Consider the following 23,153-nt stretch of genomic DNA (forward strand, 5'->3'; position numbering starts at 1 on the left):
TCTTTTGAAAGTCCATTGTTTATCAACATTATTACTAAAAATGTAGACACTATTTTCTTTATTTTGAAGAGTTTACATTTGAACAGAGATATAAAGAAATAAATATAAGCTAATACATATAAAGCAAAAAATAAAAAGTTTAGACAACAAATGCTTCTGAAAGTAAGAAATAACACTATTGGCTTAGTTGGCAAATAATGACAATATTTTGAAGACATATCTGAGGACTTACATAAAACATTTCTTAAATCCTCTGTGGATATTATAGATCCTAGAGATGAATAAGCTGTTTATACAATTTATGGATTCTATCATATATATTTCCTGATCTATACCATCTTTTTTATTCTTGGCAATCTCAGTATCTGTGTAGATAAAACTTAGAGTAGCCTGGCCTCTCAGTTCCTTCACCACCAGTAGAAACATGTCTCCCCCTAGCTCAGCTCTCAAATCTTGTGGCCACACTCCATCATCTTGTCCTTATCAACAACGGCATATGTTCCATAGCATTGATTTCAAGCAATCAAGTCTCTGGTCACTTCCTCCTACCCTTTCAGTTCACTTCTTCAAAATTATTTTAGCCTTATTGGGTCTGCCAACCCACTAACCGTCACACATACCTAACGTCCTCACTTCACTACTCACCCAGCTTGCACTCCATGTAGCATGATCAGAATCACATATCTGCATATGCCCTTACTTTCTCTTCTTCCTTTGTACTTTTCTAGAAAAACAAAAACCTTGGTTAAGTTTAGCTTGCCACATATTTTGTGCCTGTATCTAATACCTATATTAATAGTCTAATCTTAAATATTACAGCAAAAATCAACTGGACCTGTAATGCTACATAGTCCTAATGTAGTTTCCTAGTCAGTTTACCCTTTGACTCTCATAAACAGCTCTTCTTCACCTTCATCTCTTATCCTCAACTTCCAAAACTTTCTCCTGGTTCTTGTTTTTATACTCTTTAAATGTAGAAGTCACTAGAGGTGAATTCAAACCTCTTTCCTAATAACATGCATTCTTTGGGGTGATATCACTTTAGTCCCATGGCCTTAAATGCCATTGTTGGCAATGGCCCAACTTATATGTCAGTTGTTCCCCTTAATGCCAGAGTTACAAATCTAACATTCTCCTCAATATATCTCCCTGGAATTATAATAGGTATCACCAATTCGATATATCCTAACACACTTATGATTACTAAACTTATCCTTCCCTATCTCAGTAACCATCTTTACCATTTAGGCAGTTGCTGATGTCAAACCTAGAAATCATCTTTGGTTTATTTCTTTACCATTGTTTACCTAATCCATCTTAAAATCTATTTGGTTCTACTTTTAAAATTTATTCACAATTTAACAACTCCTAACTACTTCATAAAATTTATTCAGAATTTAACAACTCCTAACTACTTCTATCAATACCACCACTTCTACAATCTTGATTGCTACAATACACGTGTAATTCTTCTTCCCATTTCTATCCTTGCCTCATAAATGCCAGAAGATTTTAAAGACTTAAATAACATCATGCTACTTCTGCTCAAAATGTGAATTCCCAATGTCGCTGCATGACCTGGTGTCTCACCAGCTATCTGACTTCACCATTCTCTTCCTTTCACTCGTTCTGCTTAACCACACTGGACTGTTGTGGTTCCTTGAATCATGCACTGCACAGTTTCCCTTCTGAAGGACTTTTTTTTTTTCCAGGAATTACCTTTACTAGGATTTTATTAGTCCATTTTGCATTTCTATAAAGGAATACCTGATCCTGGGTAAAGAAAAGAGATTTATTTGGTTCGTGATTCTGCACGCCATACAAGCAGGGAACCAGCATCTGCAAGCCTTCTAGTGAGGCCTTGGGCAGCTTTTACTCATGGCAGAAGTTGAAAGGGGAACATGCACGTCACATGGCAAGAGAGGGATCAAACAAGAGGGAAGGGTGCTAGTCTCTTTAAACAACCAGCTCCCACATGAACTAAGAGAGAGAGAACTCACACATTACTCCAAGGACAACACCACGCCATTCATGAGGGATCTACCTCCATGACACAAACACCTTCCACTAGGTCCCACCGCCAACATTGGGGATCACATTTCAACATGGTACTTGGAGGAGACAAAAGTCAAAACTATGTCAAGGATATTTACATAGCTTGCTTTCTTAGGTTTCTCAGCTGATTAATCTTATCATAGATGTCTTCCATTAGCACTCTACATACAATGCCACCAGCCTCCGCGTCGCAAACCCTTGACTCTCTTCGTTCACCTTGTTTCTCTTCATAGACCTTATCATTACCTGACATACTTATTTGTTTACATTCTAAGCCCTCCCATGAGACAAAATGCATGAGAATCAGAGTTTGTTGTGTTTACTGCTATATCTTTACTTCCTAAAATAGTTCTGTTCAGGCACTAAGAAATCAATAAGTAGCTGTGGAATGAATAAATCTCCTCTGAGATCTTTAAATGCAAAGTTCTATTGAAAATTAGAACACACACACATTCAACAGGAACAATAAGTCTAAATATTAACTATATTGGGTAGTATTTGGGTATCAGGAAGAATATCCGATGGCTTACTTTTTCTATTGACTCCAAATTTTATGTATAGTTTTCTTCTGTCTTCTTACTGTGACATAGACAACAATTCTCTATGTTATTTTCTGAACATTTCTGCATTTAGAATTACCAACATATAATTATTTAATTAAATTTACATATTAATATATATGATAGCAGATAGAAAAATATCAAAATCATTGCTTATTTTCTTAAACATTACATTCCAATAAAATACATAACTGAAAGACATATTTAACTGCATTTGTGAAATTTCTTCACTTTCTTTTTAATTTTGAACAGCATAAATGCAAAAGGATTAGGTGATTAAAACAAGCCTCTGAGACTGAGCGCGGTGGCTCACACCTGTAATTTCAGCACTTTGGGAGGCTGAGGCTAGTGGATCTCTTGATACCAGGAGTTCAAGACCAGCCTGGCCAACATGGTGAAACCCTGTCTCTACTAAAAATACAAAAATCAGCCAGGTGTGGTGGCACACGCCCACAGTCCCAGCTACTTGGGAGGTTGAGGCATGAGAATCGCTCAAGCCCGGGAGGCAGAGGTTACAGTGAGCTCAGGTCAGGCCATTGCCCTCCAGCCTGGGCAACACAGTGAGATTCTGTCTCTTTTAAAAGAAAAAAAAAAAAGTTTCTGAGAATAGAAATTCTATTTAAATAAAAACATGCTTTTATTAAAACTAGTAATGAATCTGAAAATACCACAGATGATTTAAGATAATTTCCTTAATGTATGGCATATTTTACAAGGGCTGTAGAAATAACCACAAAAATATTAAAAAGGATATTTGGTAAGTAAACACTTTCATATATTTTTCAAATGTTAACATTTTAGTGTCTGGTTTCTACACTAGTGTTTAAGATTGGAGGTGCTAGAGCATAGTGCTCAGATCAAATACTCTGGGACATGATGGAATTGGTTCAAGTACAGTTATGCATTGCATCATGACATTTTGATCAATGAAAAACTGCTTATATCATGATGGCCCCATAAGATCATAAGGGAGCTGAAAAATCCCTATTACCTAGGGACAATGCAACCATTGTTCACAATGCACCACTCACTTGTTTGGTAGTGTTGTTGATGTAACCTACTGCACTCTCAGTTAAATAAAAAAGTATACCACATACAATTATGTACAGTACATAGTGCTTTATAATGCTAATAAATGACTATGTTACTGGTTTAAGTACATACTATACTATACTGTACTATACTATACTATATATACTGTACTATACTATATTATATATACTATATGATACTATACTATACTATACTATTTTTTCCACTATTTTAGACTGTATTCCTTCTACTTAAAAAAAAAAAAAAGTTAACTGTAAAACAACCTCAGGCATGTCCTTCAGGAGGCATTCCATAAGAAAGCAGAGATGAAAGCTCCAGGCGTCTTTTTGCCTCTAGAAACCTGCCAATGGGACAAGAAGTGGAGGCAGAAGACAGTGATATTGATGATCTTGACGTTGTATAGGCCTAGGCTAATGCGTATGTTTGCATGACAATTAGCATAGAGTTTAACAGCTAAAAAAAATTTAAAATAGAAAAAAATTTTTAGAATGAGGATATAAGGAAAGAAAATTTTTTTACATCTGTACAATGTGGTTAAGTGTTATTTAAAAAGTCAAACAGTTAAAAATTAAAGTTTTTAAAGTAAAAAAAGTTGCAGAAAGCTAAGATTAATTTATTATTAAAGAAAAAGTATTGTTTTTAATTTAGTGCAGCCTAGATGTACAGTGTTTACACATTCCACAGTAATGTACAGAAATGTGCTCGGCTTTCACATTAACTCACCATTCACTTACATACTCCCAGAGCAAGTTTCAGTCTTTAAAAGGTTATCTCATGGTAAGTGTTTTATGCAAGTATTCCATTTTTCATCTTTTATTAAATTTTTAATGTACTCTTTCTACGTTTGTATATTTGAGATGAACAAATACTTACTATTGTGCTATAGTTGCCTACATTGGATTCAGTACAGTGACATGTTGTACAGGTTTGTAAACCGGAAGCAGTTGGCTATACCGTAAACCATATAGCCTAGTTAAGTAGTAGGCTAGGTCATGTAGCTTTGCGTTAGTACAGTCTATAATGGTGCACAATAACAAATCCCTTAATGATGCATTTCTCAGATATATGTCTGTTGTTGAGTGACACAAGACTGCATAATATTGTCATTCAAATAACAATTTTGGTGATTTACAACAGATTATTTTACACTATAATCACGTGATATATTAAAATACTTATTTCACAAATAGGGATACATCATTTCTTCAGATAAAATTATCCAGCAAGCATGGCCGGGCACGGTGGCTCCGCCTGTAATCCCAGCACTTTGGGAGGCTGAGGCGGCCAGATCACGAGGTCAGAAGTTCAAGACCAGCCTGGTCAACATAGTGAAACCCGTCTCTACTAAAAATACAAAAAATTAGCCTGGCGTGGTGGCGGGCGCCTGAAATCCTAGCTGCTCGGGAGGCTGAGGCAGGAGAATCGCTTGAACTCGGGAGACAAAAGTTGCAGTGAGCTGAGATTGTGCCACTGCACACTAGCCCCTGCGACAGTGTAAGACTCCGTCTCAAAAAAAAAAAAAATTCTCTACCTATTTTAGGCTTACAATGTTGGCCTAGTTTTTGCTACTTAGAATTATAATATTACTCACATAACTACAAAATTTTCAATATGTACCATAGCAATCATAGAAAAAACAAAGTTAACTTTGTGATTTGTTTTTGAGGTTCCTTTATCTATATCCAAGGAACCAATCATAGTAAAGTTCAAACTGTGCTAGCATTAAAATATATGCACCAATTAATACACACATCAGACATTTGCCGTGTGCCTCTCATGTGCCAGAAAAAGCACATAGGCTGGGTGCAGTGGCTCATTCTTGTAATCCTAGCACCTTGGAAGGCTGGATTTTGAGCCCAGGAGTTTGAGACCAGGTTAGGCAACATAGTGAGGCCTCACCTCTACAAAAAATAAACAAAATTAGTTGGGAGTGGTGGCACATGACTGTAGTCCCAGCTACTTGGGAGGCTGACGCTGGAGGCTCACTTGAACCTGGAAGGTCAAGGCTGCAGTGAGCCAGTATTTCCACACCACTTTACTCCAGCCTGGATGACAGAGGGAGACCCTGTCTAAAAAAAGAAATGAAATGAAATGAAATGAAATGAAGAAAAAGCCCATGGATCAGGCCTTAACAACTCTCCAGAAAAGCTGTCTCTTGGATTTTTACAGAGCTAATTTTTATATAGTCAAGCATTACCGTGAACAAAAAAGTAGAGATGAATTTTTCTTTGTAGTTTCACATTTTCTAAGTAAAAAATAATCTTTTCTATAAAGAGTTTTGCAAACTTAGCAGTATTACAAAAAAATTTAATTTTCTTTTTTTGTTTGTTTGTTTTTTGGTTTTTTTTTTTGAGACGGAGTCTCGCTCTGCAGCCCAGGCTGGAGTGCAGTGGCCGGATCTCAGTTCACTGCAAGCTCCGCCTCCCGGGTTTTTACGCCATTCTCCTGCCTCAGCCTCTCGAGTAGCTGGGACTACAGGCGCCCGCCGCCTCGCCCGGCTAGTTGTTTTTTGTATTTTTAGTAGAGACGGGGTTTCACCGTGTTAGCCGGGATGGTCTCGATCTCCTGACCTCGTGATCCACCCATCTCGGCCTCCCAAAGTGCTGCGATTACAGGCTTGAGCCACCGCACCCGGCCAAAAATTTAATTTTCATTTAACCCCCATGGCTTCCCTGAAAAACAAGGCAAATGCCTGACATTAAAAAAAACTAGGAAAAAAAATTATGATACTATTTTGGAAGAGAAATGCCAAAATATTCGCTTATATAGTCTCTGTTAGCACTACCTGGTCTTGTACATTTATAACATTTGAAGTGTGGTTTAAAAAAAAATGTAATTCCTAGTATATTTGCACACAGATTATTTTATTTCAAAATTTAGAAGCTCCCCACGAATGTCTTTATACAGTATGCATATTGTATTTTTTTAATTTGTATTACCAAATATTCTTCCAAATACGCTGTCAAAATTAGCAATCTGAACAATTTTGAAAACAGTGCCTTCCATTCTTTCTCGAAGTAACTTTGTTACAAGACAGTTTTATAGCTGAAGCAATCCCAAGGTTATATTTTTCAGATGTCTGTTTTACCAGTACGTAGAAAGCCATAGGAACCTACAACATTCTCCTTAAAGCAAAATAAAATCAGACAATAGTAGATCCTGTGATGTCAGCAACATGATGAATTAAAATGCTTGCAAGCAGTTTCATGAAAAGGATAGGCGGGGAGTATTTCTTTCCTCCCCTCACCCCTGCAACAGACTGCTGACCACCAAATCAGTGAAACCCTCTGCCCTCATGAGCCTGGGCAATACAGTCAGTGGTGATTTGGGAACTTCCCAACGGCAGAGTACTGGACAGTCAATTCGTGCAGGTTCACTCATGATCCTTTTAAACCCGAGTTGAGGTGATAAATACCATATAAGTTGTGTGCTCATTGTGGGCCACTATTTTGCCCAGGGAATCTTAGTCCTTGTGTTTCTGCATCACTAGATCCCCTAAGAACATTCCCTAGAATTCACTCTTACTTTGGAAACCACAGGGGAACCTCGAGATCCCTGGTGATCTAGCTCTCAGCATGGGCCACTCCTAGGGAAAGCGGGGAGTATAACCCACCAAAGTGTCCCTTGGGAAAAGGAAAACCGATTGCAAGCTCTCGCCTACCCAAGAGCTTCCCATTTGTATCCAGAGAGTGATTGTGCCCCTCCCAGTAGAGACAGAGGCAAGGTGCTGATCTCTGAATGAAGGTCGTGTTTTTCTACCGCAGTTGAAAAGTGGCACCCATGGTTGGAAATGGACATGGAGAAGGGATCATCTCTTGCTTCCTCTGCCCACTGCTGCAGATGTAGCTGAGCCTATTACTATCAGAGACTGGCACAGGTGCACTTGGAGAGAGTCTGTCCAGCACTATATGTGTCAGCTGCACCACCAGTGAAAGTGTACCCACTGATGAGGCTTGCACAAAGGGTGGGACTCACCTGCCCCTCTCTACACAGACTGGCATTATTTCAGCCACAGACTGTGAACCTGCCACAGACTGTGAACCTGCCACAGATCTGCCCGTTTTGGGCTGGATGAAAAGGTTCTTCCCCAAGGCCACTTTAGTAGTAGCTGTCAGATGGGTGTTTTCCATGAACCTAAGTCACATTTTACGCTGGGGATAAAGGATGGTGTCTATCTGAATTGAAGATTTCCAGCTCTGTGACGGGAGTGTGATAAGAAAGCTCATCATGTTTCTGCCTGCCCAGGATGATGAGTTGGTACAGTTCCCTATCTGCCCCATCATGACAAGTGTTTTAATACATCCCTGGGGTACCTGAGAGTAACACAGCTTAAGTGCCACCTAACAGACTGGAGACTGATCTGTACCATTTAAAAAAAAAAAAAAAAAAGCTGCTGACAGAAGGGCATAGTACTAGGGCATGAAATAAGCTTTTTATTTTTTATTTATTTATTTTTTTTTATTGCGGCACTATTCACAATAGCAAAGACTTGGAATCAACCCAAATGTCCATCAGTGACAGACTGGATTAAGAAAATGTGGCACATATACACCATGGAATACTACGCAGCCATAAAAAAGGATGAGTTTGTGTCCTTTGTAGGGACATGGATGCAGCTGGAAACCATCATTCTTAGCAAACTATCGCAAGAACAGAAAACCAAACACCGCATGTTCTCACTCATAGGTGGGAACTGAACAATGAGATCACTTGGACTCGGGAAGGGGAACATCACACACAGGGGCCTATCATGGGGAGAGGGGAGGGGGGAAGGATTGCATCGGGAGTTCTACCTGATGTAAATGACGAGTTGATGGGTGCTGACGAGTTGATGGGTGCAGCACAGCAACATGGCACAAGTATACATATGTAACAAACCTGCACGTTATGCACATGTACCCTAGAACTTAAAGTATAATAATAATAAAATAAAAATAAAAAAATAAAAGGAATCAAAAAAGAAAAAAAAAAAAAAGAAATAAGCTTTTTTGAGACCTCTGCATTCCAAGACCCACAGAAGATTGTGAGTTCAAGGGAGAAAAGAATTGAGTATTTAAAAGTCCCACCCAAATGAAAGCAATCTCAAATATAAGAAGAAACAGCTACCTCAGATTGCAAGCCATCTGAATTCTGATTATGCAGAAAGACAGTGTTTTAACATCCCCAAAGATTACACTAGCTCTCTAGCAATGGATCAGAACCAAAATAAAATTTATAAAATGACAGATACAGAATTAAAAGTACAGATTGTAAGGAAGGTAAGTAAGATCCAAAATAAAGGGGAAATCCAACACAAATTTTAAAAAAATTCAGGACCTGAAAGATAGGTATATATTAAAAACCCAAACAGAACTTTTGGAAGTAAAGAAATTCATGGAATGAATATAAAAATACAATTGAAAGCATAAACAATAGACCAGACCAAGCAGAAAAAAATAATTTTAGAGCTTCAAGATTTTCTTTTGAATTAACCTACTCTGACAAAAAAATAAAGAAAAAGGATGAGTTTGTGTCCTTTGTAGGGACATGGATGCAGCCGGAAACCATCATTCTTAGCAAACTATCACAAGAACAGAAAACCAAACACCGCATGTTCTCACTCATAGGTGGGAACTGAACAATGAGATCACTTGGACTCGGGAAGGGGAACATCACACACAGGGGCCTATCATGGGGAGGGGGGAGGGGGGAGGGATTGCATTGGGAGTTATACCTGATGTAAATGACGAGTTGATGGGTGCTGACGGGTTGATGGGTGCAGCACAGCAACATGGCACAAGTATACATATGTAACAAACCTGCACGTTATGCACATGTACCCTAGAACTTAAAGTATAATAATAATAAAAAATTAAAAATTTTTTAAAAAGTGGCCAATCACCATGAAAGAAAATCCCATCTGAATAAAAGTGGACTTCTCACTAGAAATCTTACAAGCCATGAGAGATTGTTGGCCTACTTTCGTCTTTCCTAAGAAAAGAGTCAATAATTTTATAAATTGCCAAATTAAACTTTATAAATGAAGTAAAAATAAACTATTAACCAGACAAACACTAAGTGAATTTTTCACCACTAAAGTAGATCTGCAAGAAATACTCAAAGTAGTTATAAACATAAAAATAAAAAGATGATACCATCATAAAAGCATACATAAGGACAAGGCTAAAAATTTTATTGAGACTACAAAGCAACTAGCTAACAACACTATGAAAGGAACAAAACCTCACATATCAATATTAACCTTGAACATAAATGGTCTAAATACCCCCCATAAAAGAGAGTAGCAAATTGGATAAAAAAAATAAAACCCAATTATAACTGCCTACAGGAGACCCACCTAAGGGTTAAAGACACCTACAGACTAAAAGTAAAGGGGTGGAAAAAGATATATCATGAAAATGGAAAGCAAAAATGGGATGGGCAGGAATAGCTATTCTTATATAAAACAGACTTTAAATTAACAGGAAAAAATAAAGAAGGTCACTATATAATGATATAGGGTTTAATTAAATAAGAAGATTTTACAATCATAAATATATATGCACTGGAGAACCCAGATTCTTAAAACAATTATCCTAGACATAAGAAAAGAGATAGAAAGCAATAAAATAATACAAGAGGACTTCAACACCCCACTTCCAGCACTAAACAGATAATAAAGGCAGAAAATAAACAAAGAAACCCTAGATGCAAATTGGGCTTTAAACAAAATGGACCTAATTGACATTTACAGAACATTCTACACAACAACCTCAGAATCTACCTTTTAGTCATCTGCTCATGTAACATTCTCTGAAATTGGCCATATGCTTGAGTGTAAAACAAGTCTCAAAACATTTTATAATATCAAAATTACATTAACTGTCTTATTGCACCACAATGGAATAACATTAGAAATCACAACAAAGTAGAACCCTAGAAACTAAAAAAGTACGTGGAAGCTGAACAACTTGCTATTGAATGACCTTTGGGTAAATAATAAAATTAAGGAAGAAATTTAAAAATATTGGAAACTAATGAAAATAGACACATAAAATGCAAAAGCCTCTGTGATACAGCAAAAGTGTTGCTGTAAAAAAAAGCTTTATAGTGTTAATTTTCTACGTAATATGATACAAAGATCTCAAATTAACAAAGTAATATTGCATCTTGATGAACTAGAAAATCAAGGACAAACAGATGCAAAGCTGAAAGAAGAAAAAAAAAAATAAAGATCAGAGCAAAAGTAAATGAGATTAAAACCAAAAAACAAAATAGATGCAAACGACAGCAAAATGAAAAATTGAATCTTTGAAAGAATATAAAAATGTGATTGACCACAATCTAGATTAAATAAGAAAACAGTAAAGATTCAAATAAGCACAATCAGAAATAATGAAGGTGACACTGCAACTGATACCAAAGAAATATGAAATATCATCAGAGACTATAAGGAGCATTTCTGTGTGCACAAACTAGAAAACCTAGAGGAATTGTGTAAATTCCTAGAAATTACAACTTCCTAAGAATGAACCAGGAATGAAAAGAAATATTTAATACACCAATAATGAGTAATACAATTGAATCAGCAATGAAAAAATCTTTTAATGAAAAAATAAAGCCCAAGACCAGACAGCTTCACAGCCAAATTTTACCACATGTACAAAAAAATAACTAGTACCAGTCTTACTAAAACTATTAAAAAAAATAACTGAGGAAGAGCGATTTTCCCCAACTCATTCCACAAAACCAGTGTTACACTGATACCAAAATCAGGCAAGAACACCCAGCAAGAACAACAGCAACAACAACAACAACAAAACCACAACAGGCCAATATCCCTAATCAACACAGACCCAAACATCTTCAACAAAATACTGGTACAGTGAACCCAACATCACAACTAAATATATATATTTATAGATATAAATTTATAGATATATTTATATATTTATAGATATCCTTATGAATTGGATTTTATTATAGGAATGCAAGGATGATTCAGCCTATATAAATCAATAAATGTAATTTACCACATAAATAGAATTTAAAACAAAAAACATATGATTAGTACAATTGATACATAAAAAGCATTTGATAAAATTTAACATCTCTTCACAGTTAAAAAACCCTTCATGAACTAGGGATCGATGGAATATACATCAAAATAATAAGCTTCATACATGACAAACCCACCACCAACATCAAATTGAATGGGGGAAAAGTTAAAATCATTCCTTTTAAGAGCTGGAACAAGACAAGGATGTACAATCTCACCACTCCTACTTGACATAGTACTGGAAGCTGTAACCAGAGCAAACAGGTAAGAGAAAGAAACAAAAGGCCTCCAAAAAAAAAACAAAAACAAAAAACAATAGATCATCAGGTAGATGTACTGGCAAAACGGGTGTCAAATTGTCTCTGCTTGCTGATGACGTGATTTTTCTACATAGGAAATGCTAAAGGTTACTTCAAGAGACTAATAGACTGGATGAATGAATTTAGTAAGCTTTCAGGATACAAAATCAACATTCAAAAATCAGTATCACTTCTGAAGACAGGCAGAGCAAGATGGCCAAATAGAAGGCAACACCCCTGATAATCTCTCCCACAGGAACACTAAATTTAACAACTATCTACAACAAGAACAAAAATACTTTCACAAGAAGCAACAATCAGTTGAGCACTCAAAGTACCTCGTTTTAACTTCATATCACTGAATGTGGCACGGGAAATGGTAGGAAAGACAATCTTGAATCATCAACATCCATGTGGTATGGAGGTAGAATCTGTATGCTTGGGAGAGGGAGAGCACAATCGTGTGAGACACTGCATTGAACTCATCAGTGCCCTGTAACAGCAGAAAGCAAAACCAGGCTGAATTCAGCTGGCGCCTGCTCATGAAGGAAGCATTTGGACTTGACCTAGCCAGAGGGGAATTGCCCATCCAAGCAGTTGGAACTTTAATTCCAGCAAGCCTTGCCAGCACAAGCCAAAGTGCAATTGGACTCTAAATAAACTTGAACACCATTCTAGGCCACAGGGACTGCAACTTCTAGGTGAGTCCTAGTGCTGACCTGGGCTCAGAGCTAGTGGACTTGGGAGGCATGAGACTTACTAAGACACCAACTTAGGCAGGTAAGGGAGTGTTTGTGCCACTCCTCCCACAAACCCAGGCCACACACCTCACAGCTCTAAAAGGTTTCCCTATCTTCCACTTAAGGAGGGGAAAGGATGAGTAAAGAAGACTTTGACTTGCATCCTTGATACCAGCTCAGCCACTGTAGTATAGGGCACCAGTCAGAGTCATAAAGGCAACCTTTTTAGACACTAGCTTCTGGATGACATTTGTTGACGCTCCCTGTGCCAGAAGGGAACCTACTGCCTTGAAGGAAAGAACCTAGTCCTGGCAAAATCCATCACCTGCTGACTAAACAGCCCTTGACCCCCCGAATAACCAGAAGCAATATCCAGGTAATATGGCATGGGTCTTGACCGAGACACTGCGACTTGGTGGCTTCAGGTGAAACTCAACACATTCTCACCTGTGGTGGCTATGAGGAGAGACTCCTTTGGCTTAAGAAAAATGGAGGGAAACGGAGAGAGCCCTTTGTATTGTACCATATGTACCAGTTCAGCTACAGGAGGGTAGAGCCTCAAGCGGGCTACTGGAGTCCTAGATTCCAGGGCTTGGCTCTTGGGCATTTCTGGACCTGCCATGGTACAGAAAGGAGCCCATTGCCTTGAAGGGTGAGTCCCTGGATAGGCAGAATATACCAAAAGCTGACTGAAGAGCATGTGAGCATTAAGTGAACATTGGCAGTAACTTGGTAGTACTCCCTCTGGGCCTTTGGTGTTGGTGGCCATGGGGTGAGGCTCAACTGACTGTGGAGAGGGGAGGGAAGAGTGGGAAAGACTGTATCTTATGGTTTCAATGCCAGCTCAGCCACAGCACAACGGATCATCAGGTAGCTGTATAGGGTTTTTGACTCCAGTCTTTGGCTCCTAAACAGCATTTCTGGACTCGCTGACACCTGGGAAAACTCACCACTCTGAAGAGAAGAACATAAGCCTGGCTGGTTTAACCACCTGCTGATTAAACCCCGTAGAGCTCTAGCGCTTTGAGTAAACATAGGCAGTGGCCAGGTAGTTGTTACAGTGAAACATGGGCGAGACCCAGTGCTCTGCTGGCTTCAGGTCTGACCCAGTGGAATCCCATAATCTTTGCCACAGGGCTGTTTGTGTTACCCCTACACTAATTTCAGGTGGCTCAGAACATAGAGGCACCATTTACTTGGCAGAAATTAAGGGAAGAGAACAAGAGTCTCTGCCTAGTAATACAGAGAAATCCTCTGGATCTTATCAAAGACCGTGAAGGTACTACCTCTATAAGTCTGCAAGAACCACAGCATTACTCAGCTTGTGGTGCCCCCTAATGCAGATACAGCTTAGACCACAACACCCAAGTCTCTCTAAATACCTGGAAAGCTTCCCAAAGAAGGATTGGTACAAATAAGTCCAGATTGTGAAGACTACAATAAAATACCTAAATTATCAATGCCCAAATACCAACTAACATTCATAAGCGTCAAGACCATCTAGAAAAGCATGAACAGCACCAAACAAGCAAAATAAGTTTCCAGAGACAAATGCTGGAGACTCAGAGATATGTGAACTGTCAGTGCTGGAGAAACAGATATGTGAACTTTCAGACAGAGAATTCAAAATAACTGTGTTGAGGAAACACAAAGAAATTTAAGATAACAGATAAGCAATTAATAAATCCTTAAGACAAATTTACAAAGAGAGTGAAATAATTTAAAAGAATCAAGTGGAAATTATGGGGTTGAAAAATGCAAGTGTCATAGTTAAGAATGCTTCAGAGGCCAGGCACGGTGGCTCACGCCTCTAATCCTAGCACTTTGGGAGGCCAAGGCAGGCAGATCACCTGAGGTCGGGAGTTCGAGACCAGCCTGACCAACATGGAGAAACCCCATCTCTACTAAAAATACAAAATTAGCCGGACGTGGTGGGATATGCCTGTAATCCCAGCTACTAGGGAGGCTGAGGTAAGAGAATTGCTTGAATCTGGGAGGCAGAGGTTGCGGTGAGCTGAGATTGCACCATTGCACTCCAACCTGGGCAACAAGAGGGAAACTCCGTCTCAGGAGAAAAAAAAAAAAAAAGCACACCTACAAGATCTAGAAAATAGTCTCAAAATGGCAAATTTAAGAGTTATTGGCCTTAAAAGGAGGTAGAGAGAGAGAGAGATTTGGTAGAAAAGCTATTCAAAGAGGTAATGACAAAAATCTTCTAAAACCTAGAGGAAGATATCAAAATTCGAGTACAAATAGTTTATATGTTTATGTAACACTAAGAAAATTTAATCCAAAGAAGACTACCTCAACGCATTTAGTAATCGAACTATCAAAGGTGAAGGAAACAGAAAAGAAACAATGTGTAATGGAGCTCCAATATGTCTGGCAATACACTATTCAGTGGAAAACTTATAGGCACAGAGAAAGTGGCATGACATATATAAAATGCTGAAGGAAAAAACATTTATACTAGAACAGTATATCCAGTGAAAATATCTTTCCAACGTGAAGAAGAAATAAAGAGTTTCCAAGACAAACAAAAGAGGAGGGATTTCATCAACGCTAGATGTATCCTACAAGAAATGCTAAAGGGAGTTTTTCAATCATCAAGAAAAGATAATAACGAGCAGTAAGACATCATTTGAGGGTACAAAACTCACTGTTAATAGTAAGTATACAGAAAAACACAGAATATTATAACACTGTAATTGTGGTGTGAAAACTACTCTTAAATAGAAAGACTAAAAAATAATGAGCCAAAATAATAATTACAACTTGTAAGACGTAGACAGTACAATAAGATACAAAAAGAAACAAAAAAGTTAATATGCAGAGAGATAAAATTAAGTTATGGAGGTTTTATTAGTTTACTTCTTGCTTATTTGTTTGTTTATAGAAACAGTGTTAAGTCCTTATTTACTTAATGGACTATAATATATTATTTGAAAGCCTCAAGGCAATCTCAAAACAAAAAATTTATAACAGAAACCCAAACAAATAAAAAGAAAGAGCCGGGCACGGTGGCTCACGCCTGTAATCACAGCACTTTGGGAGGCCGAGACAGGCGGATCACGAGGTCAGGAGATCGAGACCATCTTGGCTAACATGGTGAAACCCTGTCTCTACTAAAAATACAAAAAAAAAAAAAAATTAGCCAGGTGTGGTGGCGGGCACCTGTAGTCCCAGCTACAGAGGAGGCTGAGGCAGGAGAATGGCGTGAACCCGGGGGCGGAGCTTGCAGTGAGCCGAGATCGTGCCACTGCACTCCAGCCTGGGCGACAGAGTGAGACTCCGTCTCAAAAAAACCAACAACAACAAAAATAAATAAATAAATAAATAAATAAATAAATAAATAAATAAATAGAAAGAAAGAAAGAAATGAAATCATACCACCAGGAAAAAATCACTTTCAGAAGCAGGAAGACAGTAAGGAAGGAAAGAAGGAAGAGAAGTCTGCAATACTACCAGAAAATAAATAGCAAAGTGGCACAAATAAGTTCTAACTTATCAGCAGTAACACCGAATGTAAATAGACTAAACCCTCTGATGGAAAGACACAGAGTATCTGATTGGATAAAATAACAAGACCCAATGATCTGTTGCCTACAAGAAACACATTTCACCTATAAAGACACACATAGACTGAAAATAAAGGGATTAAAAATATATTCTATGTCAATAGAAACCAAAAAAGAATAGGAGTTTCTGCACTTATATCAGATAAAATAGATTTCAAGACAAAAACTATGAGAAGAGACAAAGAATGTCACTCCATAATGAAACAGAGGTCAATTCAGCAAGAGGATATAACAACTTTAAATATATATGCACCCAACAGTGGACCACCCAGATTTAGAAAGCAAATATTATAAGAGCTAAAGAGATAGACAACAATACAATATTAGCTGTAGACTTCAGCAACCACTTTCAGCATTGAAAATATCTTCCTGATAGAAAATCAACAAAGAAACATCAGAATTAATCTGCATTATAGACAAAATAAGTTTAATAGATGTTAATAAAACAACTCAGAGCTGGATAATACTTATCTCTTTAGAACATAAAACATTGTCAAGCATAGACAGTATGTTACATCACAAAATAAGCCTTTAAACTACACACACTGGACCCTGTTTGGGGGCAGGGGTGAGGGGAGGGAGACCATCAGAGCAGCTAATGCATGTGGGGCTTAAAACCTAGCTGACAGGTTGATTGTTGCAGCAAACCACCATGGCACATGTATGCCTATGTAACAAACCTGCATGGTCTGCACATATATCCTGGAACTTAAAGTAAAATTAGAAAAAAAAAAAAAAAGATAAAAACATTAAAAAATTGATATAGCATCAAGCATCTTCTCTGACCACAATGAAGTAAAACTAGAAATCAATAAAAAGAAGAACTTTGAAAACTATACAAACACATGGAATTTCAACAATATTCTCCAGAATGATAAATGGTTAAATGAAGTAATTAAGAAGGAAATCAAAAAATTTCTTGAAACAAATGAGAATGGAAACACAATATACCCAAACTGATGAGATACAGCAAAAGCAGTACTAAGAGAAGTTTATAGTTGTAAGTGCCTGCATCAAAAAGAGAAAAAAAAAAAAAAAAACTCAAATAAACAACCAAATGTTGCATCTTAAAAAGCTGAAAAAATAAGAGCAAACCAAACCAAAAATTAGTAGAAAAAAAAAAATAAAGATGAGAGCAACTACATACCAATAAGTTGGAAAATTTAGAAGAAATAAATTCCTAGACATATACAACCTATCGAGATTGAATGATGAAGAAATCCAAAATGTGTATAGTCCAACAATAATAAAGAGATTGAATCTGTAATAAAAATTCTCCCAGCAAGTAAAAGCCTGAGACCTGAGGGTTTCACTCTTGAATTCTTTCAAAAATTTTAAAAAGAACTAACACTGATCCTACTCAAATGATTCTAAATAATAGAGGGGAGAATGCTTCCAACCTCATTCTATGAGTCCAGTATTATCCTGATACCAAAACCAGGCAAAGACACATCAAAAAAAAGAAAATTGCAGGCCTATATTGCTAATGAATATTGACACAAAAATCCTCAACAAAATCCTAGCCAACCAATTCAACAACATACTAAAAAGATTATTCATAATGACCAAGTAGGGTTTATCTCAATGATGCAAGTATGGTTGAACATATGCATATCAGTTAATGTGATACATCATATTAACAGAATGAAAAACAAAAACCACGTGATCACTTCAATTGATGCTGAACAATTATCTGGTAAAATTCAATAGCCCTTCATTAAAAAAAAAACCTTCAAAAATCTGGAAATAGAAGAAACATATCTCAGTGTAAACAGCAAAATGAGTAAGGTAGTATTACAGATTATAAACCAAACTATAAAAGAAATATCTATTAGTTGATGCTGATATAAATGATAGACTCTTTTCTGTAATTCTATAATTGCTCTAAAATGGAAGTATATTAAAGAAATAACAGTTCAAGACAATTTCTAAAAATATATTACTAAAATAACTACATCTTGGTAGTTTAAACTAACAACGTAAGACCTAATATTTCTACATAGAATTTTCATGCCCATGTTTTCATTTTTTCCTCTGATATCACTGTGGTACAAGCATTATTGTTTTTAGTATTAATATTATATTCATCCCCATTTTGTGGGAGAAAATTAATGCTTAGAAAAGATAAGGTGACTTTCCAAAGATCACTCATCCGGTAAGTAGCAGGGGCTGGAACTCAATCCAGGCATTATGACTTCATATAATAGGTTCTTTTCATTCCACCATGCTGCCTCCCATGTCACCACAAAACAAAGACAAGGGATTAACATTCTCTAATGAAGTGATTTCCATTATAACATCTGATCTGGCATTACAGTGTCTACAATGGAGGCAAGAGAACTGTAATTTATGAGCTCTGGGAACTTATTAAGATCAGATAAGTTATCAATAGATTAGTTTGTTGGTAATGGTGGTGGCCGTTTTCTTGTTTGTTTTATTATACTCTGCTTTGATAATGCCCAAGATTACTCTTTTAGCTATAATTTTGTATATTTAGATTAATATGTTTGTTGCATTTTGCCATATTTGGATCTGTTCATATCTCTTTGGGTACTAATTTCTTATTTCTTAAAGTGACAGAAGATAAAGTTCCCTCTGTCTTTTTAAAACTTAATTAAATTATGTATGGCTCATATTTGTAGAATTTTCAGATTTAAAAAATATGTAATTTAATTATAAAACATATTTAAATATCTAATATATTTACTATAAAAACATCCTAAATTAGCTGGTAATTGAAGATACTTTTTTGTCCTTAACCAAATTAAGAGGAAGAAAATTTAGAGTAAAATTTTTTTCCTAGCCAAAACTTCTCAAACATATATTCAGAATATGTTCCACTCTAATGTATGGTGCAGTTACATGAGGATAGCTAAGCTAATTCGACATTGAATGTGTGACTCAATTAATGTGAACTGAATCATTCCTAGAAAAGAGAAAAGATTAAGATAATGTGAGTTAAGTGCAACCTGAATGCTTTTCAGTCTACGGTGCCAAGAAATTGTTCCTTTCCAGAACAAGTAAACAAGAGTGCATCTGAAGGGAGGTAGCAGGCAATTTTTGAGCTTTTCATACCATGATCCCTTCTTATCAGTACAATATTATGACTGAAGATTGAAAGAGTGATAATGTAATTGAATTAGACAGAGAAAGTAATATCACCTTGGACCAATTGTCTTAAAAGAAATATAGACTGAATTGGGAGTGAAGAGATCTAAAACCAATCCTAACTGATGGTTAGAAAATGATGCCTGGATGCAAGAAACGTAATAAGCAACATATTTAAGCACATCCATCCAACCAATCAATTGGTCATCTCCTACTAATTGTAAGCCTGTATGTACGTGTGTTGAGATTTAAATTCCACCATTGTGTAATGTTGAAAATACAGGTAGCCCACTTTTATTATTGTAAATTCAGTAGCCATCACGTTTGACTAAATAGTAAGAAATAAAAGGTGGACGTGACATTGTGAAGAATGCTATGAAACTCTTAGGCTTGAAATTCTTTGAGGAATATTTCTGATGTGTAATGAGTACTCCAGGGAGAAGCTTCAGGACAGAATCAAATTTTTTAAAAGTATTTTGACTCAGGTCTAAGGGTTTCCTGCCTGACATAATTATAATACCCACATAAATCAAAGAATGTAGGTTTTATGTTTGTGAATATAACAACTATCACTAGCCCTGTTGGTGAATTGTACATAGTTCTGGTTACATTTCAGATATAAACACTAACCCGCACACTTCACTTTAATGAAAGGTTAGGTAGTAATTATAGTAAAATATCTAAGATTGGAAAACAAATTTTGATTTTACTTTAATCCAACATATTTCCTTTAGAAGTTGGTATGCCTAAATTTCCATTACATGTTTGTACTCTGATTAGAGAAAAATTAAATTTTTTACAAACTTATATGATGAACCATATTCTCATCCTTACTTCCTTTTCAGATTAGATACACAGCACTCTGAAGAAATGAACGCCACCGGATCTGAAGAGCAGTTCCACGTTATAAACCACGCAGAGCAAACTCTTCGTAAAATGGAGAACTACTTGAAAGAGAAACAATTATGTGATGTGCTACTAATTGCAGGACACCTCCGCATCCCAGCCCATAGGTAAGTATTTTTATGTATACAGAATGGTTTTGAGTAGGGCAATTATAAATAAGAGATAATAAGTACATGGATTGTAAATTGGAATATTTGTAAAAATACTTATTTTCCTATATTGAAAAAGTGCCGGCCTATATGATCCGTTTCTCTGTGTATTATTTAGAAGAGCCAAACTCTGAAAAGACTGATAATGGAAAGTATAACACAAACACACCCTCTAAAAAACATCAATTTACGTGTTTGACCTTTCTGACTTCACTACGCTTAACTGAATTGTAAAAGACTTTATGGAGAAAACAGCCTCACTAGTGTTACAAACTTGCTGAAGCCATTTCATGCTTTTCAGTGAAATTATTGACTCATTTAAATTCCTACAAATATTTCCTATTTCCAGGTTGGTTCTCAGCGCAGTGTCTGATTATTTTGCTGCGATGTTTACTAATGATGTGCTTGAAGCCAAACAAGAAGAGGTCAGGATGGAAGGAGTAGATCCAAACGCACTGAATTCCTTGGTGCAGTATGCTTACACAGGTAAGTGCTTAATACACACTAACTCATAATGACCCTACATGATATAACACACATTACTAGTAGTAGTAGTAGTAGTAGTTATTATTGCTACTACTACTACTATTCTTCAGTTTCCTCAGTAGTAGTAATACTGCTAGTACTACTACAAAGGTGAGGAAACTAAAGAATAGAACAGGTAAATAAATTTCCTAAAGTAATAAAAAGGCATAGTCAGGACATAAACTCAGTAATATAAAAGATCAAGAGGTATATAATATGTAGAAAATACCTTACACATGAGAGCAGACAACTATTTAACAAACATACAGGAACAACTCTGGAATGGTGTGGGCACATTCTTGTTTGTAAAAAGAAGAGTGAGAGTGGGATCTTCCAATCCTACAGTAGACATTTAGTCATTCTATTCATTCAGAATAATTTTCATATCTATTCAAACTGTAAATAAAGGTAACAATGAGTTTGGGGACTAAAAAGTAGTTTGACTTTTATTCCAGAATGATTATTTCATCTTCAGGGTCTCTTAGTATTAAAATACTTTTATTTGGTTATGTATACTTAGGCTCTTCTTAAGACTAAAAGCTTACCTCCTAGTTTTCTCCAACAGAGTCATTTTCAAACATTTTCGCTTGCACTGCCGGTAAAATAATTTTGAAAAACGATGTGCTCTCCTTACATTTTTCCATTAATGACTAAAATACCTTGTAATTTAAAATGTTTGTAAAGTATATAATCCCCCAAATATTGTAAATATTAATCTTTTTATAAAGCACTATTAAGTTTGCATTTTAAATGTATCTAACAAATCTCAATCCTATAAGAATTTGAAACAACAATTCATTTAAAAGTATATCTATATGACAGTCCCTCAAAAGTTAAACAAAATAGTTACCTGATAACTCAGCAATTCCATTCGTAGTTATATACTCAAGAGTTAAAAACATGTCCACATGACATTGTGTACACAAATGTTCATATAAACATTATTCATAAGTAAAGAGTAGAAGCAACCCAAATGTTTACAAACTGAGGAATGGGTAAATCAAATACGGTATATGAACACAATGGAATACTAATCGACAATAGAAAAGGAATGAAGTAGTAATAGATACTACAACATGGATGAACTTTGAAAATATTATGCCAATAAAAGAAACTTGTCACAAAAGATCGCTTATTTTAATATACCATTTACATTAAATGTACAAAATAGAAAAATGTGCAGAGGCAGAAGGTAGATTATTGGTTGTAGGAATATGGAGGGAATTGGGAATGAATGTCAATAGGTATGAGGTTCCTTTTGGGAGTGATGAAAATGTTCTGTAATTAAAGTGATACAGGTTGCAAACTTTTTTGAATATTCTAAAAAACACCAGATTGCACATTTTGAAAGTATGAATATGATATGATTCAGATCCTAATAACAATATGTATGAATAAGCTTTTATTTCAAAGTTGTTCCTGTGCCACAGCCCCATAATGTAGCATAGTATACTTTGGGATAGATGAGGAATGTGACTTCCTTTTATGAGGCGAGAAAAAAGAAAATTACGGAAAGGACACTGGGAAAGTAAAACCTGTGTGGTAACAACTGTTTTGGGAGCAGACCATTTTCTAGGAGGGGTATGTAATGGAATTTGAGGTACTGAAATTTCTTTACATCAAATTGATCTGTGTCTCAGATAGGTTTTATATAGCTCTAGTGGTATGCATGCTATTTGAAGACCACTGTTCTAACAAAACTACTTTGAAATTTCACAGTACTTCATTCCTTCCTTCAACTTTCACCTTTCTCCTGACAAGCCTTTATACAAAATATTTCCTAAATTTCCATTATGCTCTAAAATTTCAACAAACTTTTTAAAATTGGGAGTGAAATAGAAAGAACCTTATTTCTTCTACCTGATACATTTTAATCCTTAGAAAACATCTTTTTTGTTCCCAATGAGCATTCGTAGGATAAAATAATTCAGCCAACTGGCTTGACTATCCTTTTACTCTTTAATGAAGTGAAACTTGAACCAGCTCCAAACAGCCTTTCTTAAGCATGCTTGTAACTGAATACTGTACACTGTAATACACAATGCTTTCCTACTGTGCCCGAGACATTTATAACTATTCCTCCGAATGAATATTCTTTCTAATAAACAGACCAAATGTAAATGTCTATAGCAGATGAATATT

General features: G+C 36.2%; 1 protein-coding gene across 1 annotated transcript in view; it reads left to right on the plus strand.

The window, feature by feature from the left end:
* Positions 1-23,153, plus strand: part of KLHL4 (kelch like family member 4) — a 166,521-nt gene that overhangs the window by 92,269 nt on the left and 51,099 nt on the right. Inside the window, exons 2-3 of the mRNA XM_015127764.3 lie at positions 20,277-20,444; positions 20,836-20,972. Of these exons, the coding sequence (XP_014983250.1) occupies positions 20,277-20,444; positions 20,836-20,972 (305 nt within the window). The remainder of the gene's footprint in view (positions 1-20,276; positions 20,445-20,835; positions 20,973-23,153) is intronic.

This window comes from Macaca mulatta, chromosome X (genome assembly GCF_049350105.2).
Source record: "Macaca mulatta isolate MMU2019108-1 chromosome X, T2T-MMU8v2.0, whole genome shotgun sequence".
Taxonomy (NCBI): Eukaryota; Metazoa; Chordata; class Mammalia; order Primates; family Cercopithecidae; genus Macaca; species Macaca mulatta.